This window comes from Notolabrus celidotus, chromosome 15 (assembly GCF_009762535.1).
Source record: "Notolabrus celidotus isolate fNotCel1 chromosome 15, fNotCel1.pri, whole genome shotgun sequence".
Lineage (NCBI taxonomy): Eukaryota > Metazoa > Chordata > Actinopteri > Labriformes > Labridae > Notolabrus > Notolabrus celidotus.
In genome coordinates, this window is record NC_048286.1 from 15,557,559 (window position 1) to 15,579,978 (window position 22,420).

At 40.8% G+C, this 22,420-nt stretch overlaps 1 protein-coding gene across 1 annotated transcript in view; it reads left to right on the forward strand.

Annotated features, from left to right (window-relative positions):
• The first annotated feature begins 2,936 nt into the window (after positions 1 to 2,936).
• LOC117826231 (adenylate cyclase type 1-like) overlaps positions 2,937 to 22,420 on the forward strand; it is a 44,741-nt gene continuing 25,257 nt past the window's right edge. The window contains 4 exon segments of the mRNA XM_034702160.1: positions 2,937 to 3,545; positions 6,989 to 7,138; positions 7,422 to 7,540; positions 16,534 to 16,645. Coding sequence (XP_034558051.1) covers positions 2,937 to 3,545; positions 6,989 to 7,138; positions 7,422 to 7,540; positions 16,534 to 16,645 — 990 coding nt within the window.

Consider the following 22,420-nt stretch of genomic DNA (forward strand, 5'->3'; position numbering starts at 1 on the left):
GAATTGAAAAACAGCAGTGCTCATTATTTAGATTAATTTAGGAGCTGCAACACAAGGAACATTGAAATATTGATTAAGGCAATGACAGGGAATCAATGGCAGATTAATTACTCTGGGGTTGACAGACTATAAGTAATGACACTTTGTTTGATTTCAAAATCTATTTTGTGACAGCCTGTGGCTTGTTACAGCATCCCTGTACAGTATCACTGACAGGCACACTAGCGTTACACAGCAGTGTTGATGTGTGGTCTGATTAAAGCTCTGGTGAGAAATGTTCTGTTTGGTGATATCTTTGCTCATCTTGTTCTGGACATGGAATGGTATACTTTTCTGAAAAAGGATCTCATCTTGCTTTCTTTTAAAAACCAAATGTGTCACCCATATAAGATGTTTGCTGTTAGAAGACAGCTGTTTCTTCAGCAGTCAATCATCTGGTCTGCCCATTCAGATTTACAATAGAGAAACTGTCAGTCTTGATGCTGGTGGTCATTTGCTCTTAGAGGTCATATAGAGGCATCAGTATAAATTTCAGTCTGTATCACAGCCAGCGAACAACTCCTCATGGGAGCTTTAAGTCTAGTCAAAGGAGACGCGAGTATCAACCTAAAAGCATCATGTCCTACATCCTGTGTCCCACATTGTCCTCTCTGAGGAGCAGAGACAGATAGCACAGAGGAGTGAGACTGCCAGGCAGAAGAAGGGGGGGGGGGGGGGGGGGGGGGGGGGGGGGGGGGGGGGGGGGGGTAAATCAACAATAGGATGAATCCTGTCAAGTCATTCAGTGTAGCAGCAAACATTTTTTTAATTTGTGGCTTTTTATCAAGTACAGCTTTAAATAAACCTGAATATATGCTCCTCACTAAAAGAAAAGGAAGGACACAGCTCGTCTACCATTGAGTTAGACCTTGTGGAGTCAGGTGATGTTTTCTATATGATTGCTGGATGTCTCCTGGCTTACAACAAACACACTAAACTTTGTTATTTGTGTTATACCGTGATGGTTATTTGGCATTTAAAGCTGCTATTAACAGCAAAAGATATCACTCACTGTATATTTTTGTTATGGAAAATGTAAATAATGCATGTTTCAGCAGTGTGCTGTTTGCACCTTGTGTGACACCTACCCCCTGGCTGTGATTTATATGTGTTAATACTTAATCAGAGTCATAAAGAGGTATCACTCTAATTTTCAATCTGTTTCATAACCAGCTAAAAGCTCCTCAGAGGACCTTTAATTGGGTATGTACCTTTAATTCCCAAGTTATATAATTCATTATTTTTAAGAAATTGTTTGGTCTAGCAAATGTGAGAAAAGGTGATGTATCTGCCAAAGATATCTGTTACAAAACCTGTAGGGTAACATCTTCACTGTGAAAAAATCAGAATCAGAATTACTCAATAAATTCCAGGAGGAAAGGGGAAAAACTAAAAGGTGTTGAACTTGGATAAACGCAAACCACAGAAAGGCGTTGATTTTTCAGAATTGAAAAGCGAATCAGAGAAGATGTTGTATTTTTTTCTTGATGATTGACACAAAAGAATCACAAATTGTCAAATTATCCCATTTATTTAGTCTTATCAGTTCACTGACTCATTATTTCTGCTCCAATACAGCATCAAAATACATGAGCTTTTATTTTTTTTACCCCTGAAGAGACACGTAGTAACTTTTTTTCTCTCCCTCATAAAGCACTCTCTTTGATGCTCCTCCACAGTCAGACAGATCTTTTATAGAGCACTGCTTCTTTTTTTGGTGTATGAATTTGGTCTCCTGCCAAATATACTTTACTTCTCTGTTTCTATTTCTACTACACCCCATCCATTTGTCTCTCTTTGTTTACCTGTCACACTGTATTTTCACTCGTTCAAAAGCTGGGTTATATCTGTGTGAGCTGGAATACTTACTGAGAGAGTAATAGAAAGAGAGAGAGTGGACCAGGACGCATGTGAGTGTCCAGGGTAGCATGGTTAGAGTGCTGGACTTTGGCATGGGTCGCCCATCCTTCACTTTCTTTACACCCTCTCCCTGGCACTGACGGGTCATGGCAACGGCAGCTTGTGACGGATGACTAATGTTCCCCTGATAATGAATGAGACACAACCCTCTGAATGCCAAGTGGGTGCTGGGGGTGGTGGTGAGGGTGGCTGCCTCTCTGGCAAACACAGAAATCATATGAGGATGATGAATAGCATGCAGGCATGTTGCTATCCCATGTGTGTGCCAGGCAAACACAGTAAAGCTGCCAGATTGGGAGAATCTGTTGTGAGAATTTCATGAATCAGGGTCTGATAGAATTCAAATACTGTATTATATTAACTAAATCTTTTAATTCTGCTTCTTTTCTCCTCTCGTGTATTTAAGGGATGAAGGCAGGAAAATGAAGAGCATAATTGAATGAATTGATGTTAGAAAAATTAAATTAGGCAGGCTGTAATGATGGAAACATGCCATGTGTAGGTGGAAAAAAAGAACATTGCCATTACGGATGATGTATGTACTGCTCTGTGAAAAGGGAGCTCTGCAGCTCACAGTCAAATCGTCTTGACTGTGCGTTGAGTAGCTGAGACCTGTCTTATCTTCACCTCATAATGCGCAGGCGTGATCCTATCTGAGCCCCGCAAAAAAAAAGCTTTTAGACGTCGTGTGAGCTGCTCTCCTTGAGGCGAACGCGTAAAATTTGAGAGGTTTCTTTTGCAAGCGCGAATAAAAGAAGAGAAATGAAGCTGTGTATGGAAGGTGAGCTCTCTGAAAAGCACAATTCAACCTGTGGATAGTGTGTGGAGCGCGTCTGTAGCCACCGGTCAGTCTACAGGCGATCCGGGACGCTCTGCCTCCAGACTGCTGTGCTGTTTGTGCGCGTCTTTTCCCCACCGTTTGCTCCGGGATCCGGTGTGTTCCGTTTGACCCGAGGCTGTGAGCAGGTATTCAGTTTATGAATGGCACTGACATGGAGGAAATACCGTTTCAGAAAGTCAAAACCAGGCGGAAGAGAAGTCACTGTCCACCGGGCGTCCCTCTGACCACCATTGTGTGCGAGGACGAGTTCGACTGCAAGGAGCTCGAGTCCCTCTTCCAGAACTACAACCTGAAGCTGGAGCAGACCTCCACCTTAAAAGCCCTGGCCGTGCTCATCTTCATGTCCTCCACACTGGCCGTGGTGGAGTTGCTGTCCGGCCCCAGCCTCACCATCTCCAAGGGGTCCCATCCGGTGCACTGTGTCATCTTCGTGTCCCTCTTCATCGTAACCAACGTGAAGTACCTGCAGGTGACTCAGCTCCAGCAGATCGTCAACCTGACGCTGCTCTTCGGCTTCACCTTCTCTTTCCTCTGCTGCCCTTTCTCGCTGGGTGCGATGGGGATGGAGCCGCCGGAGTCCCCGGAGCAGGGCATGTGGCAGCTCATCCTGGTCACCTTCGTCGCCTATGCGCTCCTACCTGTGCGGACTCTGCTGGCTGTGCTGCTGGGAATAATGGTGTCCATCTCGCACTTGATTGTGACTGCTACTTCTGTCACAGTGAAGACACAGAAACTATGGAGAACGGTACGTATATGTGCTATATTGATTTTTGAAAATGTTTTTTTTCTATTACTATACCTCTATATGTCATTATTTAAACTTAACCTACAGAAACATAGAGTATAATGACACAGAAAGGGGCTGATACGGAGAAACACTTGAGAATCCAGTTCAGCACCAAGGACAGCTACCCATGGTTAGACTTGATGGGATTTGCTCAGGCTTTGATCAAATTTGACACAAGTGTGATTCTGCCAAGAACTGTTTTTGTTACAAAAACAGAACCCCGCTCAAGAAAAAAACCCATAAGAAATCATTTAAATGAGCAATTTGATCTGAACTTGAAGTGGCATGTAGTGGACAAACTCAAAGGGAAATATTTCTGCTTGAACAAGTTTTCTCCCCAATGTAGACACTTAAAATACCACAGATAAACGTAATTCAGTATGTTTGAGTTAAACTCACTTAAGTAATATTTGTATATCTGTGCAGATGCATACCTGTAAACTCATAAAGAAAATAAACAAACAAACATAGAGGGGGGGAATGAATGAGCAAAGCAGTCTGCATGCCCCTGTTTTTTCCCCTGTGGATGTGATTCAGCCCCCAAAGGATCTGTCTGGGAATGAAGAAGCAGAGTGACATCCTGCTAGCACAAGAAGTAGGGCAAACAGAGGGGCGGGCACACACACACACAAACACACACACACACACACACACACACACACACACACACACACACACACACACACACACACACACACACACACACACACACACACACTCATAAACACTCTCACTTCACTATATACTTCAGTTATGAAAAAGAGGGCAAAGTCATGCATGCCGTTCCAAGAGCTGAAATAGAAATTGGTACAGTGCTCTCTGTACATTATATCTTTGTACCTTTTTCTGTCACGCTGAAACACACACACACACACACACACACACACACCACACACACACACACACACACACACACACACACACACACACATTCATATTTCTGACTGTCACCAGGTGTGAGGAGAGAAGATATGTCACATCAGTCAAACCCTCCAGGGGTAATGGAACATTTCTGCCTCAGCCTCAGTGCAGCACATGACGTGAAGATTGTGCATTTCTTGGAAATTGAGATATGATCAGTTCATCATCGCCCCCGGTCGATGACAGCGGTATTTGCAGAGGAGATTGTTTTCCCTTCTGTATGTAGGCTATGTGATACCTGCATAGCCATGTGAAGGACAGTGTTAGCTGTACTACCAGAGATAGCTAATCCATTAAGCTTAGAGATGAGCCGTGTGGCATGACCCCGTGCAGCCTGGGCCTGCACCAACCACCCACCTAGGTCCCAGGCACTCAGGCTGCAGAGCTGTCTGCTCTCAAGGCTCAGTCTACCTGCTGTACCCTTTGACTGAGGCAGGAGTTGTGGAGAATTTAACTTCAAAAATAGGTTATTTTAAAGCTGCAAGCTGCTCAGATGGGAGTGTTGTTGTCCTTTAGGGTAATGGCAGAACATGTTTTACATGGTATTTATTTTTAATTAACACCAGGCCTATTCAGTTACTACTATAAGAAGGGTTAGATTCATAAACAGTGAACACAAATGAAACCAGAATTTTCCATTTCCTTTCAGACCTCTAAAGCTATGATGTTATGATGATATTTAATGGAGCTAATAATGCAACTTTTTTTTCTTAGAGTGAGGAAGATTGATGTTATAAGAAACCAATGTAACCTTTTTTAATCAATTTGACTCTCATAAATCATCAGTGGTATAAAACATTCAACAGAAAAAATGCATTTCTATCCCCAACTATAGGCTCATAATCAACGGCCCAAATAACTGACTGATAATGTCACAACTTGCTAATAGTCAACCTGTGTTCTTGCAAATACACCAAACTTAGCTTCAGCTCAGAGTTAACCTTCTTTTTCTGAATTAAAATATAAAAAATGTACATTTTCAAAAGCTCACACCCAAATTGTATCTTTACAAATGATAAAAGGGCTTAAATGACCTTTTTCAACCCAATTGAATGAACTTATAGAGACAATACTTGATTTGCATGTTTGAAAGCAAAACACTTGACAAATTTTAGTCAGTAAAATCACAAACACAGCCACACAAAATAACTACTGTAACTGTCATTAACAATATACTCAGTCCCAGTGTGTCTTTTATTTTGCTGTCCATTTGCATTATGTAAGAGTATCGCTGTATCTGAAAGCCCTGATTGAACAATACAATGCCAGAGGTATGCATTAACTACCTTTAAAATCATTAAAAACAACTATTATACATAACAAAATTGAGTATAAAGGTTGTCATTTTCTCGTGGTGCGAGAGTCTAGTGAGCAGAACGAGTTATTAGAATACATGATGGTCAGTTTTGGCAAAGAAGACAGAGGAGTGAGTGTTTTTACACCACTCCACTCACAGGTCCACATTCACTAACTGAAGGCTGTAAAGTAACTTGAGCATCGTGTGAACGTGTTGTAGCTCGCCAGCTCTGCTGCTGAGCACAAAGAGAGACTGCTACTGCCAGAAACAGTCTTTTCAAGGCAATCCATTATTCATCACACTGGGAAACATGCCTGTCTGTGGCAACAGAAGTTTGTTTAACGCGAGAGGCGGCGTGAATATCATATGAAGCTTTGACAGTATATTTTTGATGCTCATAAATACATTGAAGTTACACTTTATTCTTTACAGTGGAAGTGTTATTTGTTATAGCTTTCCTCAAGGTCAAATGTGCCGCAATAGTTGACTCTACTTGTAACAAACACTCATGATGAATGGCCCAGGATAAGAAGAGAACGAATTCCTTTATTCTTAAGAATACATAATTACTTTGCAGGGTGACAGCCTGCTAGTGCTCAGTCTAGAGGTGAACACAGGACCTTGTTCAGTTTGTGTACAAAGTCAGAGCCAGCTGACTTCAGTGAAGTAGAAAAAAACACACTTTTCTTTGTGTCCTGCACAAGGTTATAGCAGTCATGCTGCTGTGCGTCTGCTGTGATGGATGAACGGGGCCATGGATCCTCAAATGTTTTAATGTCACAGACTTCAAAATAGAGAAATATTAGGACCCACCACAGTCTGTTCCATCTGTAACACAATAGGGTGTTAGTTCTGTGGATTCAGCTTGTAAACATTATCATTTTGGGGTATAACAAAGTGAAATCTGTGTGGGATTAGAAATTCATGGTTCTCTATAGTATGTACTTTAAATATAATAGTTCCTAAGGTAATCTTTTAGAGTCAGTTTTGATTATTGAATGAACTGTTAATGACAGACAAAACACAACCACCAATGTCAGTCAAAACACCTTTTTGATGTATTATTTATTACATAAAAATTAGGATGAATTTAGCAGTTTTTTCAGGATATTATAAAGTGAACCACATATAATAAGAACCTTCTTAAGACTGACTATATGTTGTGTTTTTCTTCTGTTTGCAGTTGGTTGCCAACACAGTGCTGTTCACCAGTGTCAACCTGTCAGGCCTGTTTGTGCGCATCCTGACAGAAAGAGCCCAGAGGAAGGCCTTCCTGCAGGCGCGCAACTGCATCGAAGAGAGACTGCGCATGGAGGACGAGAACGAGAAACAGGTACAGGCACCTGTGCTGAAACGATCTTAAAATTAGATGTGTGTCCCTATTTTTCCTCCTCTCCATCCCCCTCCTTCCCTCTCTCTTGTGAGTCACATCGACACATTATTCACATTATTCATTTTCTGTTAGATTTCATGCCTTTTTGTCTCGCACATTTCCTATCCCTACTAACACTTTGTCCTGTGATAACTTTGCTGTGTTTGACTCTGTCAATGTAAATTTGAACTTGTCCTATCTTTCCCCCTCTCTTTCCTTAACACACGCATACACACACATCCAGGAGCGCCTGCTAATGAGTCTGTTGCCCAGGAACGTAGCTATGGAGATGAAAGAGGATTTCCTGAAGCCCCCAGAAAGGATCTTTCACAAAATCTACATCCAGCGCCATGACAATGTCAGGTAGGATCCTCATATCAAAACAACACAACTGCAGACAAGGCCAGAAATAACAAAAACTCTCCTAACTGTGAATCAACAACCGATACAACTTTTTAGCACTAACACAAGATTGTTTTTTTCCTGCTGAAGTTGTGTCAAAAAAAATTCTTAATGCATTACAGTGCATACTGAAATTAAACTTAAAAAATCTCATCCTGCTTTTTTTTAAACCACAAAAAGTATCACTCATCAGGAACCTCTGCATTTATAATGTTAAAAAAACATTTGTTTCAGCTGCTTGAAGTTAATCACTCTGTCTGCCACCTCCCCCCTGGCAGCAGTTTTAGACATTAAAATAATTTAATATAAATAGTCAGTCTTCATGCTGATGATCTGGTTTGCTGTTGTAGGTCACAAAGAGGCATCAGTATTAGTTTCATGAACAGTTACAAACTCCTCACAGGATGTTTAACCAATCATGTTGAGTGGAAAGGACTGAGGGCTACACAAGGTAGAGTGACCTCACTAAAACTGTAATAACTCCTAAGCTGCAAAACCTGAAACATTTGATTTATTACAATTATAATCAAGGATTAATTCTTCATTTATTTGTTTATCATCATTACTGGATTACCACCCCTGCGATAACATGAAGTTGCACTTTCCATTCATGTGAATTTGGTGGCTGATTTTGAAACTATGGTGGAGAAATTCTAAAACAAGGACATAACTCCAAAAAGTCTGGGTCAATCATCGTACCTGAGTTACCCCTGATGTAAACCAGGGTTTAACAGAGAAAACAGATTAAGTTATGCTAAATGCAGAAGGGATTTGTCTAGCACTAATATCCTGTGTCCAGTGTCATGCACTTTTACGAAGCCCCCAACAGTTCAGGAGCAGTGTCTTAAATCTATAAATCCTTCAAATTTACTGCAGATTCACAGCTACCTCACAACTAAATCCTTACTACAATGTAAGACTAACAAGTCCTCAGAAAGTGGCCAACAAATTCTCTCACAGTGGGAACTGTTTCATTTCCAGCTGTTAAGCCTTCTTGAGAAGTCACAGTTACTTTGTAATCAATTTAAAACAGAATTGTTTTTTTCATGATTCGGTAAACCCCCTCCTTCTTGCCTTCCAATTATCCTCTCCCTCCTTCCTAGCATGTTGTGGCACAACCTCTTTCCAGCAAACAAACCAGAAGTGAATCAGTTTTGTCTTGGGTTAGTAAGCACAGCTAATGTATTGATGCTGTTTATTTGATTTAGGCTGCTACTGTACATTCTGCATAGAAGCATTTCAGACACTTGACATGAGAAACATAATAATCCCACGTAGACAACCCCAGTGCAACAGATATGCTGAAGTCTGGCAATTTTAAAGTTTAAAAAACAGAATTGTAAGCAGCATGAAAGAGCTTATTTGATACAAACTGGGTAGTTTATGCTAAGAAAACAAATCCTTTGTCCTCAACCAATTGCATGTAATGTATTTAGAAACTTATTCTGCATGGTAAAGCTATCAGATAAGTGATGTAAACGTACAATATTTCCTCTTAGATGTTGAAATGTAGACATATGATCAAATGGAAACCCTCAGAAAAAGAGCCACTGAACTGCTAATTAACAATAATTGAGCTGAAGCATTTAGTTAGAATCCACTGATGTGCATATCGGTTTTGCACTTTGCCTTCTGACACCTGCAGCTGTAGTTGGCTGGGATTGACCTTTGACCCGTTGTTGGCAAACACAGTGCTTGAAAGCATAATGACCAGAGCTCTTTTCTCTTCAGTTTATAAATCAGCCTTTTTCAGTGCTCACTGTCATCACCAACTTCAGCTGGGTTACTCACCGCATTGTTTCTTTCATCACGCTCATCAACATTTCCATCATCGCTTTTTCGTATCTTCCCCTCGTCCTCCTTTTCTCTGTGTTCTCGGAGCAGCAGGGAAGCTTGAGGAGCAGAGTTTGCTTAGCCTCGGGATTAAGTTGCTACAGGGGATTAAATGCAATGGAGACTAAATTCTTGTTGCATAATCACGAGTGTGTGCGCGCCCGCTGTGGTTAAATATGGACACATCTCAGTGGAGCTGTGCTGATTGCTTTTGTGCCTTGAACTGCTTCAGATAGCACCACCCTTCTGAGAGAGATCTACACTGGGTGCTGACATGATTTATGGGATATGGGTGGGGTGTAATAAGAGAGTAAACAGTGTGCGGCTCAATGTAATGAGAGTTTTCTTCATTATTTTCTGAGACAGTGGATAGTGTTTAAACTGATTAAAATCAAGCCAGAAGGGTATTGTAGTAATTATCCACAAAGTAAGAATAAATACAAATAAAAACAATGATTTCAAAGTTACAATGGCACATTTTGTTTAACTAAATATCTGGAATATTACTGCTCCTCTTGATATGAACTTTCATTTGCAACCATAAAATGTTAAAGATGTGTTCATAACAAATACAGAAGAGCTGCAAGCTTGCATTCTTTTTTTTACTGTCAAGCAGGGGGAGACTCTAAAAAAGGGAAAAAAATAGGTTGAAAAAATAGGAATTTCTGAAATCAGGTGCTGTATATATAAGTTATTTTTCATTACAGGATGATGTTCATTTTGTATATTTTGATCCTATATATCCAATTGTCATGGGCTTTGGTAGTGAGTGAAAGAATGTGGTTGCATGTGAGTTTTCTTGGAAAGATGGCTAGGTGGCTTTCCATGGAAAGGAGACAGTTGAGGTGGTTTAAGTTTCTGATGAATATGCCCAGTGGATGCCTCACTTTGTAGGATTTCCTAGCACATCCAACTGGGGGGAGACCCTGATGTAGATGCAGAGCTTACTTATGGGACTGTATATCCCATCTGGCCTGGGATTGCCTGGAGGAGCCGGAAAAAGTTGCCCGGGAGAGGGTTGTCTGGGTCAGCTTGCTAACTACGAACAAATAAGCAGGGGAAATTTGATGGATGGATGGATGGATGATCCTTTTAATAATAAATTGATGTTTATGCAGGGTGTGCTTTATGACAAGTCACCAAAATTGCAACTTGTCATCAAGGATCAAAGCATAGTAACCCTCTAGTCAAGAACTTGAATGAATGGGTAAAGTCTCTGTTTGCATTTTGACTTCTTCTGTACAATCTATGATTGTGACTGACAGATTTTTGGAAGCATTCTTAAACTCCTAATCAAAGGACAGTGACACATTTTATGACTACCAACTATAGGGGTGCCTGTTTAGCTTAGTGGCTAAATAGCACTTCCCATTTACAGAGGCTTTAGTCCTTGAATATTGACTCCCATCCTTAGCCCAGTTTCCCACATGTCATACCCTGTCTCTGACTCCATCAACTGTCTTGTCTCTCTCAATGAAGGGGTGAAAAAGCCCACATTTTATGAATTTATATTCTGCTCCTGTGGAAAGCAATTTACTTTTTCAAATGAACAATAGCGTGAAAACTTGTGTGAATTTTAGGCATGCATCATGCTATTTTCCTTTTTAATAATAAAACTTTTGAATTGATTTCATTTTTATAATTTGGCAGCCCCTTCAATTTAATGTTTATGCAAGTCAAAGACAGATGAAGGTTGTAAGGTTGCTGTGGGACCTAGAAATCATTGGACAGACGTTATAGCAGAAGGAACCTCAGAAGTAGCAGAAAGAGGCAGCCAGTGTGGATATGGCTTAAACCCTAATAACATGTGCAGGGCTCATAAAAAACAGCATAACACAACCGAACCTGGCTCCTAAAGAAATTCGCAGTAGTAGGTAGATACGGGACACAAGCTGAGGTCTGATTACCCTCAGGGGAGGGTGTTTTGTGTTTCAATGGCTGAAACACGTATTGATCTAGAGGCTGATGTTGTATCCCCTCCTACCTGTTCTTGAGAATGCCCATTTAAGCACCCTCTTAAAGTTCCCTTAAGAAGATTTTGTAAAAAAATGAATGATTTCACTGAAGGAGATTTCAGTAAAATCAATACTTATGTCAATCTTTAGGTTGTCCTACTTTGCTCATTGTTGTTGTCGGAAGTTTACTCTTCTTAAATCTGCTGTAAGCACTTTGCACACTCCTCCGTTCTACCTCACCTTATTACCCTGATGTCAGCACATACGCCATCCACATACTGTAGCTCCAGAGGGGCCCATCCAGAGTTAACCCTTGAGTTGGCACGCAGCTCATGTGCTTCCGATGCGTGATTAAATTGAAATCAGGTCTGCCAAAATAGCTACAGTAATTCCTCCCACAGAGGGAAACAGGAACCAAGCATAATTGGGGGAATAACTTTCCTCGAAAATGTGCCATTGGAGAGGAAATAATGGATGAGGATGAGAGGGGGGTTGACAATATTAGATATTAGGTAGGTACAGGTTACCAGGGGAAGAATTATGTTCATATTATATGCCTTACTCATTAGAGGTGTGGTGCTGTGGATGATGAGTTGAGTTGGGGATGAGCAGTTTTCGACCTTGAGCAGTGAATCTGGTACAGTACACTTCCAGCTGCTGCCAAGACGCTGCAGGGTTTGTTTTGACGGTTTTGCTGGAAGACGTTCAAAATCTGTTACAGAAGTTCACAGTCTGGGATCTCTGGGCTTTCCGGGACTCCAACTCATAAAAACATGATGCCTTCAGTATGATATAACTCACTGATGTGTAAAAAAAATAGCAGTAACCATGCCAGATATCTACAGTTTAATGAATTAGGTGACTGATAATGCAAAATGACAATTGTAATTTATATGTGTACATTTTGAACACAGGTTTTTAAAGTATCATTTATTGGACAGACATCAAAAGTAATCCTGTGTTGTCAGAAATAAGCCTCAGGTGTTTTTTTTTTTGTAGTAAGTGCATGCTCAGCGTAGAGCTCACACTCGTATTCTTTCGTCTTTATGATTTATTGTGCCTGCCCCAGCACACATAAAAATGGTTACTTATTACCACCTAACCTTCTGTTTTTTTAATATATTCCTAAAAAGTGTAACAAGCTGCTCATGTTGGCAAAATTCTAAATCATTAATATTCTTTTGAGCTGAATATGCAGATCAACAGGCAGAAATGTACCATCTTTTGACCCATATAACATGCTGATCACAAAACTGTTCACCACTGCTACACTTTGTTCACATAGGGTGCCCCCATTACAAGATGACATTGAATATGTGGATCTTTGTGAGCCAGGATTTGAGACATTTTGTTTGTACAAAACTGCAATTCCTGCCCGGGCACAGGCCTCACTCTCTGTGCATGCTTCATATGAAGTTGGAGACAATGCTGTCCATGTGCTTACATGCGGTAAACACTGAGTGTGGTGAAGTTCACGTGAAGTCATGGGACAGCAGAGCGCAAGCTCCCAATGGGATGCTCCCTGCAGAATGTCACGGCTGTTTTGCATTGCTTGCACAGTCACATGGAGGATCCTCGCTCTAGCTTTATTTTGGCTTCTGTGCAGAAAATTCAAAAGATATAGTTTGGTGATGAAAGAAGAGCAGGATGTTAATTAGGGTATAATATAAGGTCAACGGGTAACTAGAATCCTGACAGGGTGAGTAGGACCTTGAAGGAGCAGATAGGTCTTGTCTAACCCTGAAAGGATTCTTAATAGCATTTCTACCTGTCAACTATACATTTTCAAGACATAAACATGTTAACACAAAATATTGATTTAAAGATTATATTGTTCATATTGCTTCAAAGGCAACATATTCATATTGGCCTCTTTGTGAAACTGAACATTTAAATTCATGTTCAAGTTAAAACACAAGCCTGCTTATTTTGAATAATTCACATTAAACTGAACACTTCCATTCAACGTTACGTTGGACAAAGTGCCCAGAACTACCAGGACTACCATTATTTGCAGAATCTCAAGACCAGCTTGAGACAGAAACTTAGATTTTTGCCACGGTGTCAACAGGCAGTGGAAAAATATGCCAGACTCCTTTTTCACATGTTGATTTGTTTGATCAGTTTGGCCCTGCCATCACTTGGATAAATGCGGTTTTGAAAAATTAGAACCAAGTATTTTACATTGTGATAAGATAGGATTTATCCAAAGCAAATTAATTTAAGGCAAGCAGTTATCATGAGAGTTGCAGAATAGCCACAGTCTGCAGCTAACAGGTGTCGAGTATCAGATATTTAAAAACACATCAAATCAAACATTTGCTAGAGTCTCGTGGAGAGTAAAGCATTGATCACCCTTAAACATGTGTGGAATATCATTAAACCAGAAAATAGCAGATGCCAGTGTCTTTCCCTAGACATGGAATGAAGCTTATTTTTCTTTTGAAGAGATCTGAAACAGCATTGTTACCAAAGCTAAATAATCCTCATCGCAGAGGTCACTGGTTTGACTACCGGCTGCCCCCCCCCCCCCCCCAAGAAAAAGTAAAGACCTTTTCTGTTCAATTGGAAGGAGGGCCCAAGCTCTTGAGGCCTAAGGTCATGAGTAGACTACAGCCAGGTGTGGAGATGAGCCAGGTATCAGATCAGCTACACCTACAGACACAGACACACCCAAACACACACGAAGAGACAGACAGGAAGGAGAAAAACAATGACCTGACAGTTTAGTACTTCTATTTTCAATGCACTAATCACTTGTTTAACCCATATACACATTGCCAGCTGGCAATGATAACCACAGGTGAGGCCTTGAAAATCATTACTCGATAAGCTCGTCTGAGTTAACATTTTGATCCTTTAAATAGAACGACACAGGATGTGGGACCGTCAGGGGAGAGCAGTTTAACTTTTATGGTGGCTCATTTGATACAATTTACAAGACATTGTTTAGGCTCATCTGGATTAGGACTGAAAAATAATTTCGATGTTAGTTTGAGGGATTGGTTTATATATTTTTATTTTATATTTTTGTGTAATTGATTGCACACATCAACAATGCTTGTCTGCATCCATATGTCATTCGCTGTTTTATTTTGTCCACTCATGAAATACATAACAGCATCATTTCCATTATTTCCAGAATGCTAGAAAATTTAAACTGCACTTAAATCACTACAAAATAATTTAACATTTCAGATATTTGTCAGCAGCAGAGAAATACCTACAACAACATCCATAAGAACAGGATTTAATTCCCACTCATAATGTCAGCATCTGCCAGACAGCAAATTGACATTTAGCAGCTTCCCTTTCAAGATCCAGCGCTCTGTCACACTGTGAAAAGTCCAACCCACATGAGAGCCAAAGACATGCAAGTTGTCCAGGACAGTCAGAGTTTGATGACTAATCCCCTTCACACCCAGCACTCAGGGCAAATCCTTCATGAGAAAAGTTCCTGCTCTGCACTGATGCAGCTTGATAACATGGTGTCTGTCTGGGGCAGAAGGACTTCATTAAGACATTACAGTTGACAACACATAGACTTCTGTTCAGTTGGAACTTGGAACTACAGAACTGAGACTACATGAATCAGATAATTAACACAAATTACATACGGCAAAAAAAAAAAAAAAAGCTTAGCGTAACTAAAGTGAGAAAAAAAATCTTCCCACCTGAAATCCAATCTTTCACATTCCCGAGGAATCATAGTGCAACAATTGTGTGTAATGCTAAAGTTTTTCAAAGTATAAAACCGCAGAGGGAGATATTTGTGGTAACATATTCAAAGATCCAGGCAACTGAAGGGAGGCATGTGTGTTTAACTAAGACTTAAGGGCTAGCATTGCCCTCGGGGTGACGCAAGAGCTTGTAAGCTATGCTAACTTAGCCAAGAATCGGAAATATGTGAAAGCTGATGGGTATTTTACTGGCATATGTAACTGGTTCCCCTGACAGATTTGCATTTGGTTTGATCCAGGCCAGCCTTATTAAAACTTTCTAAATATTAAGAGGCCAATTCAGAGGCATAAACATAGACAACCAAGACGGCTGCCACTGATTTGTAATGATCTGAATCAGCATTTTTGTGGATCTCAAATTAGCCACATCTAGTGTATTGTGTATGGACACACTCCACACCAAAAACCCCAATGCTGTGATGCAGCTCCTCCACCACTATGCCTTTTACTTTTACACTGAACCACACAACAGCATCAAATATTGGTGTCCCAGTGTGTGATTTTACAACGCATTATGGCACTGCAGAAGCAAAAGATGTGCAATGTGAAAACAAACAATGAAACCCCCACGTAAACACAGCCCTGTTCCATCCTGCTGGCTCTGTTGTTTACAGTGATGTTGATTTTCCTCCGTCTTGCCTCCGATGTTGGCTTAGCTGCAGAACTCCTCCATGCATTTCACATTAAGGACAAGGCATAACAGTCTCACCTTGAACAGGTAATGCAAAAGGACTACTCATTTCAACTCGACTTGACTGTTTGCTCATTTGAGTTCACGAGTCTTCAACAGCTTTCACACGCTCAGTGGTGCCTTGTCAATTAAAGTTCCCATTTTTTCTCCTCGTCTCTGGCAGTTTTTTTCCGACCACATCAGTACCCTGTCAAAACAAACACTCAGGATTCTATGATGCTCTTCTTCAAAATAAAATGCTTTATAATCAAAGAACTTTAAGTCCTACATACCACCTTTCAAAGAGGATAACAAGTTCACCTGGTGACGGTGACAGCACCATGATGGTTGCATTAACCTAGAACAGTTCCTGACCAACTCCTAACAGGACATGCCTCCACCTTCATCCCCAGGAGAATGCTCTTGCAGCTATTTTGAGTTTCTCTGCATGACTGCGCTGCCAGTCAGTGTAAGAGCACAGACTTCTCTGTCAGCCTTTTTTTAATTTATTTTTTAATTTGATCTGCTGCTGGAGGTCATTAATTTGAATGTTTGATAAATAAGCTGCGAACGTTGTATATAGAGAGAATGTACAAATTCACTTTAGCTAAGGCTTCCTAAATGTCATTTAAACAAATTCCTGGAGGCTAATCTGATCAGACATTCAATAATCTTATTTGTTTCATACTGTGTAACATGCTGCGATAAATCTCACACACACTGACTTAAACATTTCTTCTTCTTTCTCCGTTACAGCATCCTGTTTGCAGACATTGTGGGTTTCACCAGCCTTGCCTCGCAGTGCACAGCGCAGGAGCTGGTTAAACTGCTAAATGAGCTGTTTGGAAAGTTTGATGAGCTTGCCACGGTGAGTCTGTTTCACTTGACTGAACACATATGCTTCAATTACAGTCACTGCTGGCATAAAAAGCTGCTCTCTCTCTCTCTCTCTCTCACTCTCTCACTCCCTCTCTCTCTCTCCCTCTCTCTCTCCCTCCCTCCCTCTCTCCCTCTCTCCCTCCCTCTCTCTGTCCCTCTCTCTGTCCCTCTCTCCCTCCCTCTCTCTGTACACTTTGTCCAGTCATATGTGTGTGTTTATGTGTGTGGCTGTGTGTGTACTGCTTTGGCCACAGTCTGCTGGCACATGCCACTATTGTACCAGCTTAGAGTGATGTCACAGTGCATACTAGAAGTCCATATGATGCTTAATATGATTATCTGGTGCTTCATTTGAGGAAGAGTTGGGAGACCTCTTTAATCTAGTCCAGATTTACCCAGAGCTAACCTTTCCTCCTCTCTGGCTGTTTGAATGAACTGCGTGAAGGGAGCACTGGGTTGTACGTGTACCAATCTCTCTTGGTTTGCATGTGGAAAAGATTTCAGCTCTCCCATCTGTCAATATTTCACTCTTTGTGCTTTCAGTGCTGAAAATCCGCTCAACTTTTGCTGTGAATTTGATCGCTGCTGTTAATCTAGTTGCATTCAAATGTGAGGCTGTCTCTGATTTGTTACGAAATAAGTTGATCAAAGTACAAAAGGTGCCAGGATGAGCTTTTTCCTTTTTGTTAATCCAAGAAATTCTCCTGAAAAAGTGTGATATCACTGCTTGTCGCTGCTGTGATTTCTGCTGACACATGCAGTATTTTTGTCGGTGAAAAGGTTGAGCCCCTGCAGATCCCCCTTCAACAGCCTTATCTGCATGTAATCTGGCCTCTATTACTTACACCAGGCACATGCCCTTGTCAAATCCATTAATCCACAGGATTACAACCAACCCTTTTTTGCTTTCATAGAAGGTATTACTTGGCTATGTTGACAGCTTCTATTTTAACTTTTGTTTACAGGCCAAAATTAGAACTGACTAAAAAAGAGAGTGCCTCTCATTTGAACTGTAATTGTCAAATGACAGTCATTAGCTTTTTTATTAATTAACATCAGTATACCTGGCTCTTTTGTCTGTGTATCAGCTGGAGTCTGTCTTCAGAAAGTTGTATTTAATTCTGAGAGGCTACTAGCCAAACCATAGATATAAAAAAGAATGGACTGGCCACTGTGACATTACCAAGTTTATCTTTTGCCAGTTTGGAGCCTCAGATCAGGCATTAGGACATATCTCCTTTTGTTCTTTCTTTTTTTCATTTTTTTTTTAAGCTAAAGTTCCCATATTTTGACAGAAAGGTGAAGCTGGACAGGAGCAACATATTTACAAATGCTAAGTTTAAAGAGCTGATGAACAGTCTGTGCTCTAGACTACTTCATTAGCCAGCTAAAATGCTAGCTAATTATTGTGTTTGTCACAGAATGAGATTCTATGCTCTAAGAAGAATTTAGCAGAATTACTGCTAACTCAAATCTCTGCTAGAGTGAGTGGTTACAAACCATAGACTGTATTAAAATATGGACGTAGTATCCGTGACGTCACCCATTTGCTTCTGAAGCACTGTTTTGAGTCCAATCGGCGGCGGCAGCCATATTGCTGTTGTCGAGTGATGGTGACGTAAAGAGGCGGGCTTTGAGCCTCCTAGCCAGCAGCTACAGTGGTCCCGCCTGTCAATCTGTGCCTCTCATTGGAAGACTCGTAGTCTCAATATCTTTGAAATTGCCGCGTTTGAAAAAAATTCACTCCCCGTATAGTGTGTGCCGATCGAGAAATGAGCTATCCAGACTACACTTGTCTTTTGTACCAGGCTGTAAACATGTTTATTTCTGCTGTAAAGATCAGCTTTTTTGAATTGGTGTGTATGTGGTTCCCGGTACTTCTGGAGCAAGCCTCAAGTGGATCCTCGATGAACTGCAGTTTTTAGCATTTTCGCATTGGACTCATATTTTTAGACCGGAGGTTGCCGCTTGTTTCAAACATGTAGCAGTTAGCTCCAGATAACCAAGGTTCTTATCATCAAGGCCTGCTGTCTTCTCTACTGGGAATAGAAATAAAAAATATTTACTTTGCATGTATGGGCACCACTAATAAATCAATCACAGCCAGCCACATTATTTGTCTAATACTTGTAAGAAAAATCCCCTGGTGGCACCAACAGCATAAACACAGCCAAGAGGTTAAGTTAAGTGACTGAATTAGCTGAGCTCTGAGCAACCAACTCCCTATCTATACATCAAATTTAGGCCTTTTGGTGGGTCAAATAAATAGTAAAATCTGTGCATGAATGTTATGATTAGAGGAATTAGCCATAGAGACCAGAACCATTTTTGTACCAGGCTGTATAGTGGCCACTCTAGGAACTGCAGTTTTTGGCAATTCCGCCTCAGCTTCATATTTCTAGCTGCTGAGTTTGCTAAATGACAGAGCACAACATGATTACATGCATTACAATACACACACACACACACACACACACACACACACACACACACACACACACACGCACAGGCACACACACACACACACATGCACACACACACACACACGCACGCACATGCACACAAACACACATACACACGCACACACAAACACCCAGACACACACAGACACACAGACACACCATATTGGTTCTATCTATCAGAGCAGTTTGGCTGAAATGAATGCTAATAAAAGCTTCATCAGTTTTGTTTCTGTTGTGATTTTGAGCTGTGTCATATTTTGCTTACAACAGAATAAATTGGTCTGATCTTGTCTTGGCTGCCTGCTGGAACTTGTGTGTTACACTCAAAGGCTTTCCCCAGCTATGAAAGTTGTCATCAAATGTTCTCCCCTTGCCCCACCCTGACCAAAAGCCCCACTCACTTTGATCCACTTTGGCAGGAAGTGGCAGTGCCAGTGAGTCATAGCTGTGGTCACTGTGGGCACGCAGACTCCTCTCGTTCCATACGAAGAGCGGGCGATGCCACATGGCCACTGGGCATCATCTCATGATACGTTTCCAGCTCCATCCCCACACCACCTGTCCACTCTTTGGACTTGTCAAGCAGGATGGGAAGTGGGCCAGGAACGCAGTGTTCTCCTCAAGTGCTGTTGATGTAGTAGACCAAGGCTCTTCTCTTCTCTTCTCTTCTCTTCTCTTCTCTTCTCTTCTCTTCTCTTCTCTTCTCTTCTCTTCTCTTCTCTTCTCTTCTCTTCTCTTCTATCCTATTCTATTCTATTCTATTCTATTCTATTCAATTTTTTTTCTATTCTTCCCTTTTATGTCTGCTACTAGTCTCAGTTTTCTTTGTATCCAAAAAATGAAGTTGGAACAACATTCACTAGAGCTTCCATTCAGTCAGTTTGAGAAATTTGTCTTAGCTAACAAAGTCATTACAGCCTCTGGACTTAACATAAGACAACATGACCTAACCTTGAATACGAGATAAAAACAAAAAACTGCTGGGCACAAGATTAATGAGATCACTGAGAGTCAACCAAAATTAATGTTATCAAAACAAACCAAAACATTGAGCTGAAAGATACTAAAACTCAGCATTGCTGGCTAGCCTGCTAGCTGATTAGCTGACAACTGAGCCTTCCTCTTCTATTGCTCTTGCTGCAAACAATGAAAGAATGTTTATTAGCTATTAGGAATTTAACAATTTGATTGAGAATCAATTTATTAATTTTGATCAGTGAGCCATGTACAAGGGATTTTTGTGCAGATCAGTAGAAAATTGTAGTCTTTTGCACACATGTACCAAAACAAGGCAATTTGCTTGAAAGAATGAGAAATTGTAATCTCTTATGAAAAAGAATTTAAGAATTGAGCCAATGAGATTGAGAAAAACTGTAACAGGGACGACCCTCTGAGACCAAAATCTCTTTCCAGGGGTGCCCTGCAATGGTATAAGGACAAATTATAACCGAGTGAAAAACAATTACACATGCATTCATAAACTCACAGACTCGTAGACCCGTGCCATATACCCAATTGCAGGCTTGAAAACACATACAATTATGTAGGGTTAATGTTTATTGAACTGGTGGTTATGCACATTAGAATCCTGACAGGATGAGCAAGACCTGACAAGAAGTGGAGGGGTCTTATCTCAGCCTGTGCAGGACTTCTTTCCCCATATTGATTTGATGTTGAGGTTGTTCCTTATGTCACTTTTGCTGTTGAGAATTAATAACTGTTGTATGGGGTTTCAAACGACTGGAATCTTTAACACAGCGAGTAAAAAAATTATTTAGTAGTATAGCTTCTCTTTCAGCTTCATATGCTACCAAGAAGAACAGTTTAGCTTTATATTAGAATTGCTGCACATTGTGGGGGCACCAAACTAAAGGTGCGCTTGCCCAACTCTGTCCTAAATCGTAGTATTTTTGTTGGAAAGACACTTTTCTGCCTGACTGTGCTTGCACTCTTTCATGTCCTGCAAATAAATATGTGGCACCCAAAGCCAATGTGTTGCATGAACCCCACAGCTGAAAAATCAGTAGCTGATGGAACAAAGCAAAGATTCAAATGCCAGGTTGGAATTTAAAATTAATTTATGACAGTAAGGGATTTAACTGGCTGGGTCTACTACTACTGCTGCTAGAGTGTTGATCAAGTTTGTGCCCTCAAACTCTTTGCTCTATCAACTTTACTACAACTACATGAATATTAATACATGAATACTTCCTACCGAGAAAAACACGGCTCTCAGAATATTTTACTTTGGCCTCTCTTGTTTTAAATGTTGAAACTGAAGGGATGAAACGCAGAGTTAGAACTCTCTCACTGTACCAACACACTATACATATGTCGATCCTGTGCAGACCACAGTATGAGTTACAGTAGGAGACGTAAGAAAAAATAGTCTTCCCTCCTGGTCTGTGCCATATTAAGAATGGGGCCGCAGCTTGAAAATTGAAGTTTACAGGAAACCCACTCACACTGATCAGTATTTGCTGTTTGATTTCCACCACCCACATGAACACAAGCTGGGAGTAATTATAACTGTTCACCAGCAGGCTGAGAATCTGAAGACTCCCACTGAGAGCGAAGACAAGGGGCGCAAACATCTCAGAAAAGCACAGAAACATTATCACTTCACAAACTTGTGCTGTAAGGGGGCAAATGTAACATCAGAATGACACATGACGCAGATACAATAATTATTCTGTGACTGTCTGAAGCAGCATAGTTGTTACATAGAAGTCAGATTATTTTGGTTAAAGGTAATGAGTAATATTGAAGACTTGGCACTGTTTGCAGGGAATGTAAGATTTATTTTAAAGAGAATAAAAATTCACACACCAACTGGTCGGCTTGAGGCCCCCTCACTCGATGAACGCTTCCTCTTGCTGGCTGAGTTTCCAACAGTCTGTCCCGGAAAACAACAGCTTCTGCTGTGAGAGGGACTCTAGCATTAATTTATGCTTGTTGTAATGCTACAGTATAGAGCATTACTAGATCCGTACACATTTATATGTATGTGCACGTTGCTGTTTCCATGGCAGAGTTTCACAAAGCTTTTCATTCTTGTCTCTCTTTTCTCTCCTCTTTCGACACCTCCCTGCATCACAGCTCGCAGACTCCTCCGCTTCTTGTTTCGCAGCTTTTTTGATTGACATGCAGCAGCCTATTTCCCTCAACTGTGTCTTTTATGCCCTGTGGTTCTCTGTGCTCTCTTCCTCTCTCATGTTTCCATTTTTAGAGTGGCTCAATGATGTACTATATCTATCTGCAGCCTCTTACTTCCTCAACAACTCAGAGTTCCCTTTTCATTC